Here is an 18,178-nt window from a genome sequence, read left to right on the forward strand (position 1 = left end):
TAACTGGGATAAGAAAGGAAAGGATGTTCTTCCAAGATAACCTTAACAAAATTCAAGCATAATGCAGAATATAAATTGTTCATATTCATCGAAACATAAATTCCAATCAAATCCCTCAAAATTCCAACTTTAAACACAAAACATCTCCAATGATACCAAATACTCAAATTCACCTTTAAAAAAAAAGAAAAACTTTCTTACAAGTCGAATAGTATAGAAAGTAATATTAATATCAATTGTTCAAGTTCACGTCCACCGAAACGTAAGTTTCAATCAGATTCCCAATAACAGAAGATCGCCAATAATACCAATTAACAAATTTACCCCAAAAATAACATTTTTTTCCTTCTAAACAAAAAGTTCAACAAACTTACAAGTCAAATATATCAGTGATCTTCAGAATAACTTGTACTAGCTTCTCCTCCATGATCCTGTTTAGAACAGCAATGATCCCCATGATGATGACTCTTTGATGGGTCATTTTCTTTGTCATCGGCATCGTCATCATCGCTATCGTCTTCATCAAAAGGCTTTTCTTTGTGGAAAATGCAACATTTCTTGGAACTCTTCTTGTTGAGGAACTCGTTGTCCACAGTTCCTGGTTTCCACGATACTCTCCTCTTTGGCTTCAGTTTCAACGTTAGGGTTTCGATTGGTTGCTGCTGTGATGATGATGATGATGATGATGGTGCAGATTCCGATGGGTTTCCTAGGGTTAGGGTTACCGTCGTTGTTCCAGTCGCCGGCTGTGCAATTTCCCTCGTCCGTGTGGCCATTTTCCCGATTCTAGCCGTGTCTCTTTCCCCTTTCTCTGACTTTGTTTTCTCTCTGATAAATAAGAAAATGTAAATTGGTTTTAACTATAAAAGTTATCTTTTGATTCAAAAAAAAAATAGTTATCCACTTTAATTAAAAATAATTGATCAATAATCTCATCCAACTTAAAAAATCAAGAGATAATTTACATTTTGTGTTTATTTTATCCTTACTGTTAAATACTACTAGTAGTATTTATTATTTAACATATTTTTCAAATCATTAAATTTAATAAAGTCAAAAGCTAATATAGTAATTATAGCCCTATTATTTATTGTCTCTTTTTTTTTACCCTCCCTAGGAGCTTCCACCCCTTTTACTCCGTTGGTGACTCGATCTCTCAACCTTCGGATTAGAAGTGAGGGGTGTTTACCATCCGAGCAACTCCCTCTCGTCATTATTTATTGTTTCTTAAGGAGTGTGTTAAGTCAATAATTGAGAACTATTGTTGGACAGGAGTATTTTAATTACTCCCTCCCATTTTAACACTTAAGCTTACAAAAATTATGTCAAAACAATATTTTTGAGAGACATTACATGTGAGTGTGTTTGGAGGTCGCGAATTAGAATAGAAAGTTAATTGATAATTGTGTATTTTCTTGTTTTCTGCTTGATAGACATAGTAGTCGTACTTAGATCTCTCTTTTTATTGTTGGTATTAGTATTATTCTCGTAGTTTTTTGTTCTTTAGATATTATTGTTTTTTTATACTTTGAATATCATATCATTTTGTTGCTATATTGTTCATCCTTACGTATGTTGTATATTGTCTTTTATTTTGTTGGTGTTGTCATCCTTATTTGTGCCAGAGGCGGACCCACGTTGTATCCAGGGGGTTCACCCGAACCCCTTCGGCAAAAAATTACACGGTATATATAAGGTAAATTTTCTGCATTTCTGTAGATATATATATTTTGAACCCCCTCAATAACAAAGAGAAATTGATGGCATAGTGGCAAGTACCCTTGAAACTAAACATTATGTCACCGGATCGAATCCCAATGAAAGTGTTTTCTTTTTTTCTTTTTTAATTTCAGTTTTTTTAGTATTTTTTTAAAAAATTTTCAGTTCTGTTTTTTTTTTAAAAATTCACTTTAAAAAATGTGCTAAAAGTTTGGTTTTAAACCCAAAAGAATTCAAGGTTTCCATTTCTAAAGACTTATTTACACGTTTATACTTTTATTTTTCAAACCCCCTGAACGAAAATCCTGGGTCCACCACTGATTTGTGCATCTCATTTATCAAACTGCTTGGATATGCTTTATTTTAAGTCGGTGATCTATCAAAAACAGCTTTGTATCAGTAAGATTTGCGTACACTCTATTTCAGATTCTACTTGTAAAATTACACTGAATATATTGTTATTATTGTTATTATTAAAGAAATAATTCATTTTCGTATTGCTCCATTTTCAAAAATATCTAATAAATAGAGGTGATAGAGTAAATTATACATATAATGAACAAAAAAATGAAATTTTAAATAACCCCCCCCCCCCCCCCCGCCCCCCAAAAAAAAGTAATAGGAAGAGCAATTATTAATCCCTTCTCTCAGCAAAGAATGACAAAATTCGTAATTAAGAGAAAATTGTTTTTCCCTAAATGATATAACAATGTCTCATGTATAATAAACCAAAAGGAATATTATTACTGTTAGATCAATATGAATTCATTGAACACTTTGAAAAAGATTTTTAGTAGCTTAGTTATCAAAGTTCTTTTTATAGGTAAGTTGTAACTTGTATTAATATACTTAACAAATAATTCCCGGCTCTAACCATGTGGTAATAAAAAGAGTACTTACAAAATGTTGTATTAATACTTAACAAACAATTCGCTTGAAGCAAGTCGGTTATTATTTTTTAAAATAAAATTTATGTCTATCTTAATAATAACATATTATATTTAGCTTTGTATATTAAATGATCAAGATTATTTTTATTTTTTTCAACATCAAATTTTATAATTTAATCTTTATCAATAAAATTATACATACAAAAATTTAATAAAATACTTTAAAATATTATATAAATATTAGAATGTAAGACATTATATAAAAATACTTTAAATAGTAAAAACTTTCTAGACTGTTTTTGTCAAAGTAGTACAAAAGTATCGCATTTTGACAGTTATTTTTAACTTTATATAACGTTTTGAAAAAACACCAAAAATTAATCGAATTATAAGAATATCGAGAAAAAATTTAAGATGATTTGACGATTTTAAAAAGTTTAATTTTGATGTTACAAAATAAAACAACCACAAAAGTAAGTATGATATAAATTATATAAAATAATCAACGATCATTTTATTGACATTCCTGATTTCAATGAAAGACTTTTATTTGAAGCAAATAATTCATCTATAAGTAATGATCTTAATCAACTAACTAACAAACATTTGTTTTCCTCGTATTATTAAACCTTAATCTATATAAACAATGTAAAAATATCTTTCAGCTCCCTTAATCAATATCAATCAATTTGCATATGGTGTGAACACTCACCAAATTAAAACCAATTCATATACTAGTTTCTTTTTTCATCCAAAAATTGTCATATACTGTATTAATTTATTATGGACATAATATGTCAAAAGAAAAGTTCAGCATCATTTAAAATCCAAGTTGGGAATAGTCTTTCCCTAAGAAAATCCAGTCAACAAAGAAATTGAGAACTTAACTACGTTGAAAGCTACAACATTAAATCTTCTAGGAATATGTACAAACACGATATGCTCTAGAAATGCAGACATATTCCAAATATCTTCACAAACTACATCTATGTCCCAAGTAGTCTTCACGTTTTTCTTCAATACATCTACAAAACATTTTGCATTCCTCTATCCATGTTGTATAGCTTTTTCCACATATTCTTTTATTGCACACGCTTCAACAATCATAGACTTCCCAACAAATTGGATTTGGGATCCTTGGGCATGAAGCAATACACCCTTGCTATCCATAGCAACCAAACCAATGGCTGCCTTCTTTGATTCAACATGTAACCTTGCTTCAACAAATAAATAGATCTCATTTTCGGAAACTCTTTCTTTATAGTCTGAATTCTCTTGAAATTTGCATTTGAAGAAATTGCAAGCACTATATCAAGATATTCATTATATTCAAATAAAGCTTTTGCCATATATCTGGAGAGTCGCTTAATTCATTATTAAAACTCCAAGCAATCCTAGACTTCCAAATATGCCATATAAACATCACCATCAAATTCAAATCATTAGCAAAATTGAGACATTTTTTTGCCATATTAATCTTATCATTCTACCACAAAGAAAAGTCAGTAATGTTGGCAAAATCATTCCAGTTAATAGGGCTCATTTTTCAAGTTATTTGAGAATTCCGACACTTGAAAAACATGTGTTCCATAGTCTCATCTTTTAAACCACGTCTTTTACAAACACTATTGACATGATTTAGTCGTTTCTTAATAATATTGTATTAAGCACACATCTTCATAGAAAATGTTTATGCTTATTTTTTTTATTTCATTGCCCATCAAAAATCCCAAAAAACTTTTGAAAAAACATGACTACTAGATAGAGCAATATTACCCCTAGCATCCCTCATCATGCATAATTTTTTTGCAAGGTGATAACTCGATCTTACCTCATAAGTACCCGATTTTATAAAGTGCCAAATTAGTTTATCCCTAGAGCATGTAGTAGATAAAAGAATAGTCAAAATATTATCAATATCATTTAAGCAAAAAAAAATCAATTCAATTCATCCATCTTTCAAGTCTGGGATTTAACACTTATAATAAGGTCAAGCACTTTTAAGTCTAAATTTTCAAGAGCAATAGTTCTATGAGATTTAAAATCAATGGAATTAGGAATTGAAGGGTCTTTACAGACTTAAATGCTTTCTTCTTCTTCAAGTATATTAAATCATTATTGGGATAAAATAAAACATGTAAAATAAATTCACTAATTAGTTAGACAAAATTTAGATAGAAACTAAGCAAAAAGGGAAAAAAAATTGAGACTCAGATGCAATATTTTATCGTCTAATTTCAGACTAGGTAGAATAAATTTCATATACAGTTAACAATATCAGAATATTTTTTAGATTCCTCAATCAATATCAATCAATCTGCATATGGTGCGAACACTTAGAATGTTCTTTTTTTTATCTTTTTCTTACGGTTTTCAATACTTTCTTCTTCTTCAAGTATATTAAATCATTAATGGGGACAACAGAAAACATGTAAAATAAATTCACTAATTAGTTAGACAAATTTTAGATAGAAACTAAGCAAAGAGGGGGGGAAAATTGAGGCTCAGATGCGACATTTTATCATCTAATATATATCAGACTAGGTAGAGACCCAAAATCTCACCAACTGCGCATTAATCATCACAGCACTCAAATGTTTGCACCAGCCGGGAATCGAACCCGGGTCTGTACCGTGGCAGGGTACTATTCTACCACTAGACCACTGGTGCTGCTTGTTTAAAACCTTCAATTTATTATATTAATATGAATAAACAAGTTACCATTTCAAATATTCATATTGTATAAAATAAAATCAGGTTGACCTAGCATTCTTTTTAATTTGCAGTTCTAGATAATATATCTAATGAATTGATTTGACAAAAATAAAAGGACAGATAATCTACCTCATTAACCCACGTATGAAGTTATTTTTTTCTTCTGAGAATTTTGTGTCTCGTTGCCTTGAAATAGAGCAGTGTGTCGATTGATTCGGTTTAATTTTGAAGTTTATCGATTATTGATATGTAGAAATGTTAATTCATTATATATATTGGTTTATCGATTATTGATCGTTATCGATTGAGTCATCGATTTAACCATTAAGATTTTTTACGCAAATTTTTTTTTATATAAAAAAATATTTAGAAATAAGGTGTCAAACTAAAATACCATGCATATGAGTGGAAAATTGCATCTTGCTCAAAACCAAATACTGACACCTTTTAGAATAATAGAGAGTTTGAGACCGTTAGAAATAATCTAAACCTTATGTCAAGGACTTTATATACAGAATGATATAAATATAGTTTACTAATTTACTATCGGACTATCAGTTGGCCTGTTAAAAAAATACCCAAACTGTTAAGAATCGATGATCTATATTAAAAAATATTAGAACCATTCAAAAAACTACTAAATCAATGACTCATTACTGATAAATCAATAATATTTTTTCGATTCAAGTTTGAATGGCCCTAACTTAAAATTCAACTTTGTTGTATTGTACTATGTAAATTTTACGTTTTTCACAAAAGATTTTTATTCTTATATTTAAGAAATTTGAAAATAATAAATAAATAATTTACGTTAAATATAAATTTGTTAAGAGTCACAACAACAACATACCCAATGAGGTATACAACTAAGTGGAATGATAGAGTTTATGTAAACCTTACCATTTAGAAAGTCTCTTGTCTCAAGTGCATCAAACAAACTACAAGAAGAAGAAGAAAACATAACAGTTAATAAGAAAAACATTGTAGAGTTTACAAGAAAGAAACAATAACATCAGCAAAATAGTTTGATAATCGAAACACAATAAACGACATATGACAAGAAATACAAGGGTATGACTAGTACTACGCAACAACCTTCACAAGACAAGACTCTATCCCTACTAACCTTCTACCCTACTATGCGACCTCCACTCATTCCTATCAAGAGTTATGTCCCCGGTACTATGAAGATACACCATTTCTTGTTTGAGCACCTTTCCCCAAAAAAAATAATTCAACCTACCTTCAACCCTTTCGCGTACGCCTTATAACCAACCTCTCGCGCTTCCTCGCTGAGGCATCATCACACCTCTCTTCACATGTCGAAATCATCTTAGTCTCACTTCTCTCATATTGTTCGTCTAGAGGTCACTCCCACCTTCTTAAATTTGTTAAAAGTTACACATACTAATTCTTAAGGGGTCATTAAAGTAGTTGGTTTTGAGATGAGCTATGAGTAAGCGATACTATGTTTGGTAAGTTATTCATAAACAAAATAAATATTTAAGTTGCAATTTGAAAACACGCATAGTTAAAACATATATAAGTTACGAGAGAGAAGGTAGTTATTATTTTACGGATATGTGAAATAACTTATATACTCCCTCCGTCCCTATTTAGTTGTCCATTTTGACAAATCAAGAAAGGACAACAAATTTTTTCCTATTATACCCTTATTTACACTTCTTGAAAATTGTAAAAGTGTATGTTGTTTCCCTCTAATTTATTTCACTTGAATTCAAATAAGTGGTTGTAATTTTGAAGTGAAAAGTTGTCATAAGGGTAAAATTATAACTTCACTGTGCTAATCATTGTTGCCTTAATCTGTGTGTCATTTCTAAAGTGGACAACTAAAAAGGTACGGAGGGAGTAACTAATTAAGTGTACCAAATTCCCCCTAACTAGCTACCAAACTTCCCCTAAAAAAATGTCCTTAAATTGTACAAATTGTAAAAAAAAAAAACACAAGAGGTCTCTAATAAGCACGGAGCAGAAGCGCGATGGCTTCGTGCTGTTCATTGAGCTTCTCAACAGTCTCTTCAAAGCCTAACAAGCCTTACTCATCACCAATTTCTTCTTCTCTTCATCTCCCCTTTACTTCCCAGCTGCCATTTTCTAAAAAAAAATCACTTTATTCCAATCATACCCCTCTCCAAACTCAATGCCGGAAAACCCCATCACCGGATTGTCCCAGTTTCTTGGTACGTCTTGCAGTTCTTTTGATACCCTTTTGTTTTTTACGTTCAATTTTGAGTTTAGAAAAGTGAGCCCAGAATTTGAAATTAGTAATAGGTTGTAATTTAACATAAATGTATATTGAAGAGCTTTACTATGCAGCTGTTGCTTTACAATATATTTCATGCTCAATCGAATGAGATGACCTGAAAGAGTTAGCCTTTAGTTTGGGACTGAGATGTAGTTGATTGATTGTTTTTTTGGTATAGCTTTGTGTAGTGGCTGAGTGTTAGCCAAGAAGGGAATCTTGATTAGTGATTGAATTGTATTTTTGTGATTTAGGTTGTGGGGTCTGCGAAAAAGCAAGAACCTTTGAGGGTAATGATATCAGGAGCTCCTGCTTCTGGTAAAGGAACGCAATGCGAGCTCATTACCAAGAAGGTAATGGTTCTTTTTTTTTCCTTCATAGGGGCAAGTTGGTTGTTATGATCTTTTATGTTTGAAATATCTTTATGCTGTTCTATGTAGGTTTCTCTTTTTGGAATGGATGATGATCCATTGGGATTTTGGTTTTATATTTCTGAATATGAAATCTCTGTTCTTGAAAGTTTATCTACTAATATTTGTGTTATAGACCAGGTTATACAATATTTTCATTCATGACTTCTGACCATGGGTGTTTCTAAATTTGAGGACCAGTTTTTTACTATATTACTGGTATCATTCTATCCAGGACCTCTTATGACTTGACCCTTGCTCCATTTGGTTCATAGACTGGGTATACAAGAACTAGTATGTGGGGATTGTTATACACTCATTGAAAATACCGGCATGGTTAATACCAATATTAGCTATCCCATGTTGTATATCTAGTATAAGTTGCAGGGTGATGCACCTCTTTTACCACAGCCTAAAAAAGCAGAATTATCAGATTTCTCTGCACTCTTGTAAACTAAGATCATCATGTAAAATTTTCCAGTTACCAGATTTGGCTTGAAAAGCATCTTACTAGCATCTGTTCCGCTGTTCCACATATTTACCTTATTTCCCTAGCATAACACGAATGTCTCCTATGTGTATTCTCTTACAATTCACTGGTACCTTGTTCCCTAGTCTCTTTATCTTGTTTATTATGAGTTCTCATCTGGTTTCCTCTAAATTCTCATTGGTCGGTTTGTAATATTTCCTTCAGCAGAAATTTGCCATACTATAATCAACTCTATCTTAATTATTAGCAAGTCCCTGCTACTTGAACTCACATTCTTCACATTTCTTGATAGTTTGATTTCCATGCTCCTTATCCCTTTCCTTGTTTAGGATGTACTTGTAAAAAGGTACGTTGCTAGTAGCATTTGATGTTCCATTTCAAAAAATGTCTCAAGTTGCAGTCGATGTTAGTTGCTACCTTAATTACCCATTTTCCTTGTTATATATTATCCTGTGAAAAGTAATAAATTGAATTCCATTGAGCTCATATATGCAGTACGATTTGGTGCATATTGCTGCTGGAGATTTATTGAGGGCTGAAATTGCTGCAGGCACTGAAAATGGGAGGAGAGCAAAGGAGTATATGGATAAAGGACAATTGGTACCGAACGAGATAGTTGTAACGGTAGGTTTACCTGGCAAACTGGCTCCTGCTTTTGTTAGCATGCTATTTTAAAGGTTGAAAGAGGTCATTAGAAACAGTGTTGTATTCATATGTAATTCGTTGATTCCTTGTTTTAGATGGTCAAAGAGCGGTTGATGCGTCCAGACTCTCAAGAAAAGGGTTGGCTTTTAGATGGATATCCTCGGAGCTTGTCTCAAGCAGTAGCTCTCAAAGAGTTCCAGCCAGACCTCTTCATTCTTCTGGAAGTGAGGTTCTGCTATTGATATCCCTGATTGTGTTTTCAATCTCTTTCTAGTTAAAGCCTTAGAGGATGAAAAGGATCGACATAGAGTATCATGCATTCAAAATTTACCTGAAAAAAATCTTTTAGCGGGATAATTGTGCTTTTGGTCTGTGTAAAATCTAATTTTAGTCAAGGTAATCCGACTAACCATATATAGCCTTCAATTGAGAGAACTGTGCACTTTTGGTTCCTCCTCTAGCATATTTCCCTACATTAATCAGATTACTTCCTTAAAATACAAAAAAAGTATCAAAATAACTTTCTTAGCAGAAAAGGTGAATAGGTGTATGGTTTAATAGTTGTACTTTTATGGAATTTATTAGTTGAGGGACCAAAAGCTAATACTTTTTTATCAGTTGGAGGTTTAGTGGGCTTGACTGAATACTGTGATTCGTTAAACCAAGATTACAACTTATAAATAACCAATTCCTTATTTTAAATATGAGTAGTTTTTCTGATTCTTTTTTGTTTCACTTGTAGTATATTAAACTGCAAGAGGTTTCAGAATAAATGCACCTTCATCGAGTCATCAACCAATGTTTTAAATTGTAAATGATAGGTACCTGAAGAGATACTTGTTGAGAGAGTGGTTGGCCGTAGACTAGATCCTGTAACTGGGAGAATATACCATTTGAAGTATTCTCCGCCAGAGACCGATGAAATCGCTGCAAGGCTTACCCAGCGCTTTGATGATACAGAAGAAAAGGCATGTTAATGCATGAAATACGTACATTATTGTTGCTACAACTTCTGTAGGGCATTTCCCTTTGTATGAAGCTTTTATTTCACATAAACTTGTTTAATTCTTATTTGGTGGAAGCCTACTGTTTGTCCCATTGATCATTTCTTGACCTTCTAATCAAACCATTTTAATCAATTTTCCTCCTAGAAATTTTGTTGCAGGTATTAAAATTTCCATCTTCATTTGAATCATTCTTTTAGCTATTCCTTTATCATTCTTGCTGGCCTTTTCCCTTGCTTACTCAAGTCACCTTATAGATAACTGACTTAGGTATAGTTTTCTATAAGCATAAATTTAGGTTATAATCAACTTCATTTTTGTCTTATTTCTTTTTCAATTTACCATTTACAGGTGAAGCTGCGGCTGCACACTCACCATCAAAATGTGGAATCAGTTCTGTCAATGTACAAAGATACTATATTCCAGGTATTCTTTTTGACACAGATGTGGTGCAGTTGCTTCACACGGGAATGCAGATTGAAACACTCACCATCAAAACATGGAATCATTCTTATATGCTTGATTCATAGTTGTTGGGTTGTTTGATGGTTTCCAAGGTCTTGGTTAACAGGAATATAGTCCATAAAAGACAATGTGGAAGGCCCCCCAAGGCCTAGCTCAAGTGGCAAAAGGTGGAGAATTTGTGGCTTAGGTCGCAAGTTCAAGCCCCACACTCATGCAAAGCAAAGCCCGGTATTTAAGTGGAGAAGGGTAAAGGGGCGGGTCCATTATCCACCGAGTTTAGAAGGCTGTAATTGGTCCAAAGGGCGGGTCACAGAGAAACCTTCTCGGTTATCAAAAAAAAAAAAAAAGACAATGTGGAAGGGACTGGGTGGAAATGGTTTGAAGAAAAAGAAGTTTGGTATTCTAATTGGCAAAAGAACAATGATATGGTTATAAAATTATGTTGTTTGACATGTAGGTTACAAAATGATTAATTTAAATTATCTTCCAGTTCATCCAGGCTGATCCTTCCTCTCAACAGTTGTAAAACAAAGCGAAGCCAAAGCAAAAGGGCCATACATCCTCTTTTATCTTAAAATTATTCATCTCTCCTCAATAAGATAAAGGAAGAGCAAATCCTTTGAGTTTTATATTCATACCAAACAATCTGGGGGGAAATATACTTAATCAAGGACTCCCCTTTTGCTTACCCTTCTCTTTTTCTTCACTGAACAAGGATACTGTATGTTCTTTCTTTCAATACGCGTGCATGAACGTGTTCTTATCATTTCTCAGTGTTAAAACTTCTATCTTCTTTCTCCATCTTCTCTGAGCTATTTTAATTTCAGGTGGACGGGAGCGTTTCCAAAGAGGAGGTATTTGCTCAAATTGATGGTGCATTAACTCAACTTCTTGAAGCAAAGGAGTGAAGATTTGGAACCGTAATGTCATAGAGAACAGGAAAATTCTGCAGAATGTACCATGTAATACTGAGGAGGATCACAAAAGATAAAAAGAGTAATATTGTTGGTTTCCATCCCTCTTATACAAATGTATGAAATGTTTATGTATATCATTTTTGCTTCCAACTATCTATGTGGATATTCATTGAATCAGATTCAAAGGTAACAACAAAACAAGTTTTTGTATAAGGCTAGCTTGTTAGCTTTGAGTCTACACCTATGCGGCTTTAAGACGTATTATTAGAATGTAAGGCCTGCTTATTTATATAATCAACATATCTAATGTATTTTTGCCGATGTGGGACTCTTAATCATGGACATTAACTACCCACATTTCTGATTAATCCAACTTCTGAAGTTTCCAATCACAGCAGAAAAAAGTACATTTTATCTTACACAATTCGAACTTTTACATAAAAAAAGTGGAATATCACATCACATGGTATAAATTTATGTATATCAGATACCTAAAACTAACTTGAGAATCATACTACAGAGCAATTATCAACAGGAAAAACCCAATAAAAAAAAAGAAAGAGAAACTAGACCTCAGAAAAATTGTTCCCTTTTTTCTCAGATTTGCTTGAAGACCTAAACGTCAAAGGTTCAGCATCGACGAGCATATTGACAACCTCTTTCATGCTGGGACGCAAATTAGGAAGCTTAGTAGTACAAAGTGTGGCAATTCTCAACACTTTGATCATTTCATCCTGAACAAGTTCAGATACCACCTTTTGATCAAGAACTTTGTTTATACTTTCCTTGTCATTTAGATGAGTTGAGGTCCAGTAGACCAGGTCTTTTCCTTCTCCGTAGGCTTCTTCTATTGGTTTTCTTCCAGTTACTAGCTCCAATAGCACGACACCAAAGCTGTAAATGTCGTTCTTTTCGGTCACTCTGAGAGTGTATGCCATTTCTGTCAAGCAAACATATAGGAAAGTAAATGCAAATTCAAGAATGGAAAGTAACAAGGAGAGACAAAATGGTCACTCAATTTAAGGTTTTCTTGAAACTTACCAGGAGCCATGTAACCATGAGTGCCTGCAAAACAACTGAACTCGGATCCCCTTGAAGAAATTTCTGAAACTTTTGCAACCCCGAAATCTGAAACTTTTGCTTCATAATACTCATCAAGTAGAATGTTGGTTGATTTGATATCTCTGTGAATAATAGGAGGGTAACAATCATGATGCAGATAAGCAATTCCTTTTGCAGCTCCAAGGGCAATTTTATATCTTTGATACCAATCTAGTTCTGGCTTGCCAGCCTTGATCTCTCGGTGTAGTGCCTCGAAAAGATTACCATTTGGCATGTACTCGAAAACCAAGATATTTGAACCTTCTTTCATTAGACTGGCATACAACTTAACTATATTTCTGTGCCTGATTTTTCCCAAGATTTCCATTTCCCTTGTCAAAACTTTCACACCAATCCCTTTCCACAGCTGCTTCACTGCTACTGTTCCACAACCTTTCTTCAAGTCTAACCGATAAACTTTTCCTGTACCTCCACTTCCGATCAAATTGTCCCCATCGAAATCACAAACTTCATCTGCATCAAATTCCACAGGGTGGAAACTCTCAAGCTTCCATTTTGCATTTGTTCCCTTGGCTTCCTCCAGTTTTTCTTCATGATCTACTTCATGACTATGCTTGTAGTTTAGGTAACTGACGAGCAATAAGCCACCCATTAGAACCGCTAAGGAAAGCAACACAATGCAAGACACAACTAGTTTGTTTAACTTATGTTTAGCAGCCTTTCCACCACAACTGCCCAAGCCTGAGTTGATCGAGAATCTGATGCTTTGGTCGATACAAAGTCCTTTGTTACCAGCTAATGCCTTGTCTCCTCCCAGTGTTAAAAGATCTAATGATACCTCTCCTGATAGCTGGTTGTTTGAGAGATCCAATGAAGACAGCTTCAGATTGTCCAAGCTAGTTGGTATTGTACCAGTGAGTCTGTTGTGTGAAAGATTCAGAGAGTTCAAAGAAGTCATTGTTGATAAGGAATTGGGAATGCTACCTGTAAGAAGATTTGAAGCAAGATTCAGGTCTGCAAGCCTAGGAAATTCACCCAATTCTGATGGGATAGTGCCCGAGAATGCGTTTTTCTCCAAATGCAAAGATGAAATTTGCTTTAGTTTACCAAGTTCAGAAGGTATTGCGCCGGAGAAGTTATTGTTATCCAAGTAAAGCCTTTCCAATTGTGTGAGTTTCCCAAGTTCTTTTGGAAGCTCACCTGAAAATCTGTTATTTGATAATACCAACTGATTCAGGCTAGTAGCAGCCCCAATTTCCGGGGACATAGTTCCACTGAATTCGTTATCACTGAAATCCATCATCAATACATTTGGAAGTCTCCATACACCACTAGGAATTTGCCCAGAAAGTTGATTCTTACTGACCCTCAATCTCTGTAAAGGCTTGCACGACGAATAAGTACTCGGAAACTCCCCTGAGAAACTGTTCTCAATAGCTAGCAAAAACTGCAGGTTCCCATTTTGGCACAAGTACTTTGGGAATCCACCAGTAAACTTGTTTTCAGATATGTCTATGCTATTCAGGGGGGAAAACCGACCAAGATTTGCTGGAAATACCCCAGAAAAATTGTTCCTGTACACAGAAAAGGCATTAAGATGCTGCATATCTCCAAAACCAGGAGGAATTTCACCAGAGAAGTTATTCATGAATACATGAAAAACTGTTAACTTCTTCAGGTTCCCGATTTCCGGAGGCAGCTTCCCATACATATGGTTGCTAGAGATATCAAATTCCTGCAAAAGAGAGAGCTCTGCCAGTTCTACAGGAAGTTCCCCTGTCAACTTATTCTGAAACAGCTCAATTTTCCATAAATTTTTCAGCTTGTTTACTGACTTAGAGAAATTCCCAGAAATCTGATTTCTTGAAATATCCAATGTACCTAGTGCCTCCATTTCAAAAATGGATTCCGGGATTTCTCCAGTCAAATTTGAACCTGCCAGGTAAAGCCAATACACTTTCTTTAAATTCCCAAGAGTCTCAGGAATTTTACATTCAACAAAGTCATTATCTCCGAGGCCTAGCGCAACCAAACCAGTCATATTTCCAACCCATGATGGGAATTCCCCGGAAAAGTAGTTAATTGACAAGTCCAACACTTCTAAGTTGGTCAACTTAGACAAATCAGGTATCGTTCCGTTCATGTTATTTACTGTGACATTCAAGACTTTGAGACTGGTGCAGTTGGTAAGTTCACTAGGAAGTTTCCCTGATAGTGCATTTGAAGGTAGCACAAGAGAAGTAAGACTTTGGAGTGAAAAAATTGAAGGTGAAATCACCCCGGAAAGCGACTTATTATCGAGGGAAATTTCGATAACAAGACCAGTATTTTTATCACATGTAATTCCATAGAACTTGCAAGGAGATTCTGAGTCCTTCCAAGAATCCAAGTAATTCAAAGGGTCATTAAGCTGCTCTTTGAAATGCAAAAGAGCCTCACTTTCTGAGGTTAAGGACTTGCATGTCTGGACAAAAAAATTCAAAAACAAGAAAACAGCAAGAATTGAGAGAGAGTTTTGAAGTTTTTGGATTCTGGCCATTCTTGAAATTTGAGAAGGGCAAAAGGGTCATTTCATAAAGGGGACACAAATCCAATCAAGAACTCCATTATTGCCATGATGGGTGTCCATCCAAGAAGCAGCTGAAAGAAAAACAGTGAAAACTCAGATATCAAACACTAAGATAAAGTGGTATATTAAAAAAAACAAGATAATACTCATATCCAATTCAAAAAAAGCTGTCTTTTTTTAAAGTGTTGTATGTATACCTAACAAAATGTTTGTCATATACTTCATATAACTTTCCGACATGAAATAAAAATTGTAGTTCAAGAAAAAGAAAACTTACAGATACAGGAAGTCTAGATTATAAAAGATGGAATTGTTGGGTGGGGTTGGGAAGGAAATAAACTTATGTTAAGATGTCAATTTCTCATTTAGTTGTGAATTACACTAATAAAAATTAAATTATCTCCCTTTAAAGTGACTCAAAATATAATAGTTTCACCTTATTTTACAGACTGTCCAGATGAAAGAAGATACTCATTTACCCCAAAAACACAAGTGTGGAATCTGGGGTAGGTAGAGACTTTTTTCGATAGACTCCTCGAAACATAATTGCAAGAATTATAGGAATATAAGCAAGAAGATTGAAATCTAGGATTTCCATATTTGTAACAATAACAAAACAACTTTTTTCCAAGAAAGTTGTAGCAAACTACAATAGGCAAACAAGGAACATGGAAATCAACTAATTGACAGAAAACAAACAGCTTTCATAATTTAACAGAAACAGAGATATCCATAGAAACAAAAAAGTAAACTTTCTTAAGAAATCATAAGTAACATGCATCCTTTAGGTCCTGTTTGGCTATAGATTTTGAAGTTTTAAGAGCGAAAGTCCCAAAATTCCAAAAATATCAAAAATATAGGAATATAAATTTTCAAAATATCATCTAAAATCTATGGCTAAATGCTAGCTTAGTTGTTAAGAATCATCTGATAACTCATATAACACATAAAGTTTGGATTTTTATGTAATTAAAAGACTAACAAATGAATAAGTCTTAAAGAAAACATGAGTTATACCTGAAATAGTAAGATGATTTTCTGTTTCTCTTATTTATTCACACATAAAGAGGCAGAAAGCTTCAAACTTTTTGTTTTCTTGAATACCCAAAAAAATTCAAAAGTTTGAATGAGACCCCTCTAAAGGGAAAATGGGAATTTGCAGTGTCAGTCACCAGAAATAGATAAAAGAAAAAGAAGTTTCTGAATGCAGAGTTTGTTAGTTTTTAGTCCATTTAGTGATGATAGAAAAATGAGGTCTTAGTAGGAAGGCAAAATGATTAGAGAAAAGACAATAAGAAGAGATAAGGCAAAAGTGTGTGAGTGTGGGGTGAGGGGTGGTGTTTAATTAGTGCATATGATTAATTAATGAAAGAAAACAATATTGTCTGAAGGTGTGTTATGCAACAAGAAGGTGACAAAAAATGAATAAAGAAAAAGTGATTAAGACCTACTCATTTTTGTTAGGAGTTCCCTTTTATATATTGGTAAGGGTTAAATCTGTCTAATACTAGCCTGTTTGATAAGTTTTAATAAGCTCGCTCTATTTCTCTATGATAAGAAATGAGAAAAGGCCTAGGAGTGAATAGAAGGGAATAGAGGCATCGGTCTTAGCTTTTACTGTTCGAGAATCAATCGTACATGAATAGATTCTTCCTTAGGCCTTCAAGGAGTAAGTGAGGGTGGACAAGTGAATCCCATAATTTTCGAGTTTAAGTCTTAAAAATCAAGGTTAAATCAAACTTTTTTTGTTTATAAATTTTAGATTAAGATTGTTTTTGTTATTAGTGTCATGTTTTTTTTTAATTACTGATGTAATTTTTTTGAGCGGACTTTCAGAAACAGTCTATTTACTTCTTCAATGAGGTAATGACAATGAAAGCCTACACTCTTTCTAACTTAGACTCCACTCTATAAAATTTCACTGAATTTATTACTATTGTTATTGTAAATTACAAATTACAATTCATTTTGCTAACTGATTTCCGGATTTCATTATTCTTACCTATTAAAAAATTATTTAATATAAATACAAAATTAAAATTAAAGTTCTTAAATTCTTCTGAACTTATAAGTTATAACTATTACATTAGTTCCCCTCTTAATTACGAAAGAAGTTCACGGTAAGGAATGTTTTCTATTGGTTGTGCTATATATTTAATGGATTCTATGCAGTGTGAAAAATTAGATTATAGGAAATTAGGAATAATAAATTTCAAATATCGAATAATTATAAAAAAAAGTAAAAATTATTACATTGCATTAAATGTGTGATTCACCATAACTATACATAACAAATAAAATTAGTAATTTTAAGAAAAAATTAATATAGATAACTTTCTACAATAATAAATCATATTGCGTAAATGTAATTTTCTTTATCATAGTAATAATCCTAAAATATTCTATGGGGCCATGCTCTTCAAATATTTTTACTAATTTAGATCAACGTAGTACAGTCACTGATCCCAAAGAAAATCTCAAAAGATATGAGAGATATTCTACGTGCTAAAGTTACTACTTTTGAGTTCTTTTTTTCAAAAATTAGTTTCATTATTTTATTTGGATTGAATATATATCTTACCATATTTAAAGAGCCAAAATTAATACTTGATATTTCAAAATTTTATTAAAATCTTCACGATCAAAAACTTACCTTTGTCGTATTAAAATCTCGATAAAGCATGTATTAAAATTTAACTATAATGTAGTAAATTTGAGTATAAAAATTGATTATAATGTTTAACTATTGATTAGACCAATAAAACATAGGTAACAAATGAGATGGTTATAACTTATAAATCCTTTTTGATGAAATATCTTTTATTTAGTGTAATCAAACAATAAAATATATATCTTTTTATTAATCGTTCATATTATTTTTTATTTTATTTTTTTAATTACTTAGTGTTAGATGTATGCTTATTTGAATTTAATTAAATTTAAATTTACATCAAACAATTTCACATAAGGTGTTTATATTGCTTATTTCATACCTAATATTTGATCTCGAGAGTTTCATATAAGGTGTT

The 18,178-nt window shown here is 32.8% G+C and overlaps 3 protein-coding genes and 1 non-coding gene across 4 annotated transcripts; 1 reads left to right on the forward strand and 3 right to left on the reverse strand.

Moving 5' to 3' along the window:
- Nucleotides 1-251: 251 nt before the first annotated feature.
- LOC125824922 (protein phosphatase 1 regulatory subunit INH3) lies at nt 252-813 on the reverse strand. Its single transcript, XM_049504266.1, has one exon. It carries the CDS (start codon nt 774-776, stop codon nt 387-389), a length of 390 nt encoding a protein of 129 aa, XP_049360223.1. The 5' UTR covers nt 777-813; the 3' UTR covers nt 252-386.
- A 4,395-nt stretch (nt 814-5,208) lies between these two features.
- Nucleotides 5,209-5,279, reverse strand: TRNAG-GCC (transfer RNA glycine (anticodon GCC)). Its single transcript has one exon. It is a non-coding gene; the product is annotated as a tRNA-Gly (tRNA).
- Nucleotides 5,280-7,255: 1,976 nt separating this feature from the next.
- On the forward strand, nt 7,256-11,716 carry LOC125824913 (adenylate kinase, chloroplastic-like). The gene is made up of 7 exons (XM_049504257.1): nt 7,256-7,525; nt 7,842-7,940; nt 8,983-9,111; nt 9,228-9,356; nt 9,954-10,100; nt 10,488-10,562; nt 11,429-11,716. Exons 1-7 carry the CDS (start codon nt 7,325-7,327, stop codon nt 11,507-11,509), a joined length of 861 nt encoding a protein of 286 aa, XP_049360214.1. The 5' UTR covers nt 7,256-7,324; the 3' UTR covers nt 11,510-11,716.
- Nucleotides 11,717-11,864: 148 nt separating this feature from the next.
- Nucleotides 11,865-16,429, reverse strand: LOC125824892 (receptor protein-tyrosine kinase CEPR2-like). The gene is made up of 3 exons (XM_049504232.1): nt 16,167-16,429; nt 12,560-15,220; nt 11,865-12,458 (listed from the first exon to the last, which is right to left on the reverse strand). Exons 2-3 carry the CDS (start codon nt 15,117-15,119, stop codon nt 12,085-12,087), a joined length of 2,934 nt encoding a protein of 977 aa, XP_049360189.1. The 5' UTR covers nt 15,120-15,220; nt 16,167-16,429; the 3' UTR covers nt 11,865-12,084.
- Nucleotides 16,430-18,178: the final 1,749 nt, after the last annotated feature.

The sequence above is a fragment of the Solanum verrucosum genome, unplaced genomic scaffold (assembly GCF_900185275.1).
Source record: "Solanum verrucosum unplaced genomic scaffold, falcon-dt-bn FXZP01000086.1, whole genome shotgun sequence".
In the NCBI taxonomy this organism is placed as follows: Eukaryota; Viridiplantae; Streptophyta; class Magnoliopsida; order Solanales; family Solanaceae; genus Solanum; species Solanum verrucosum.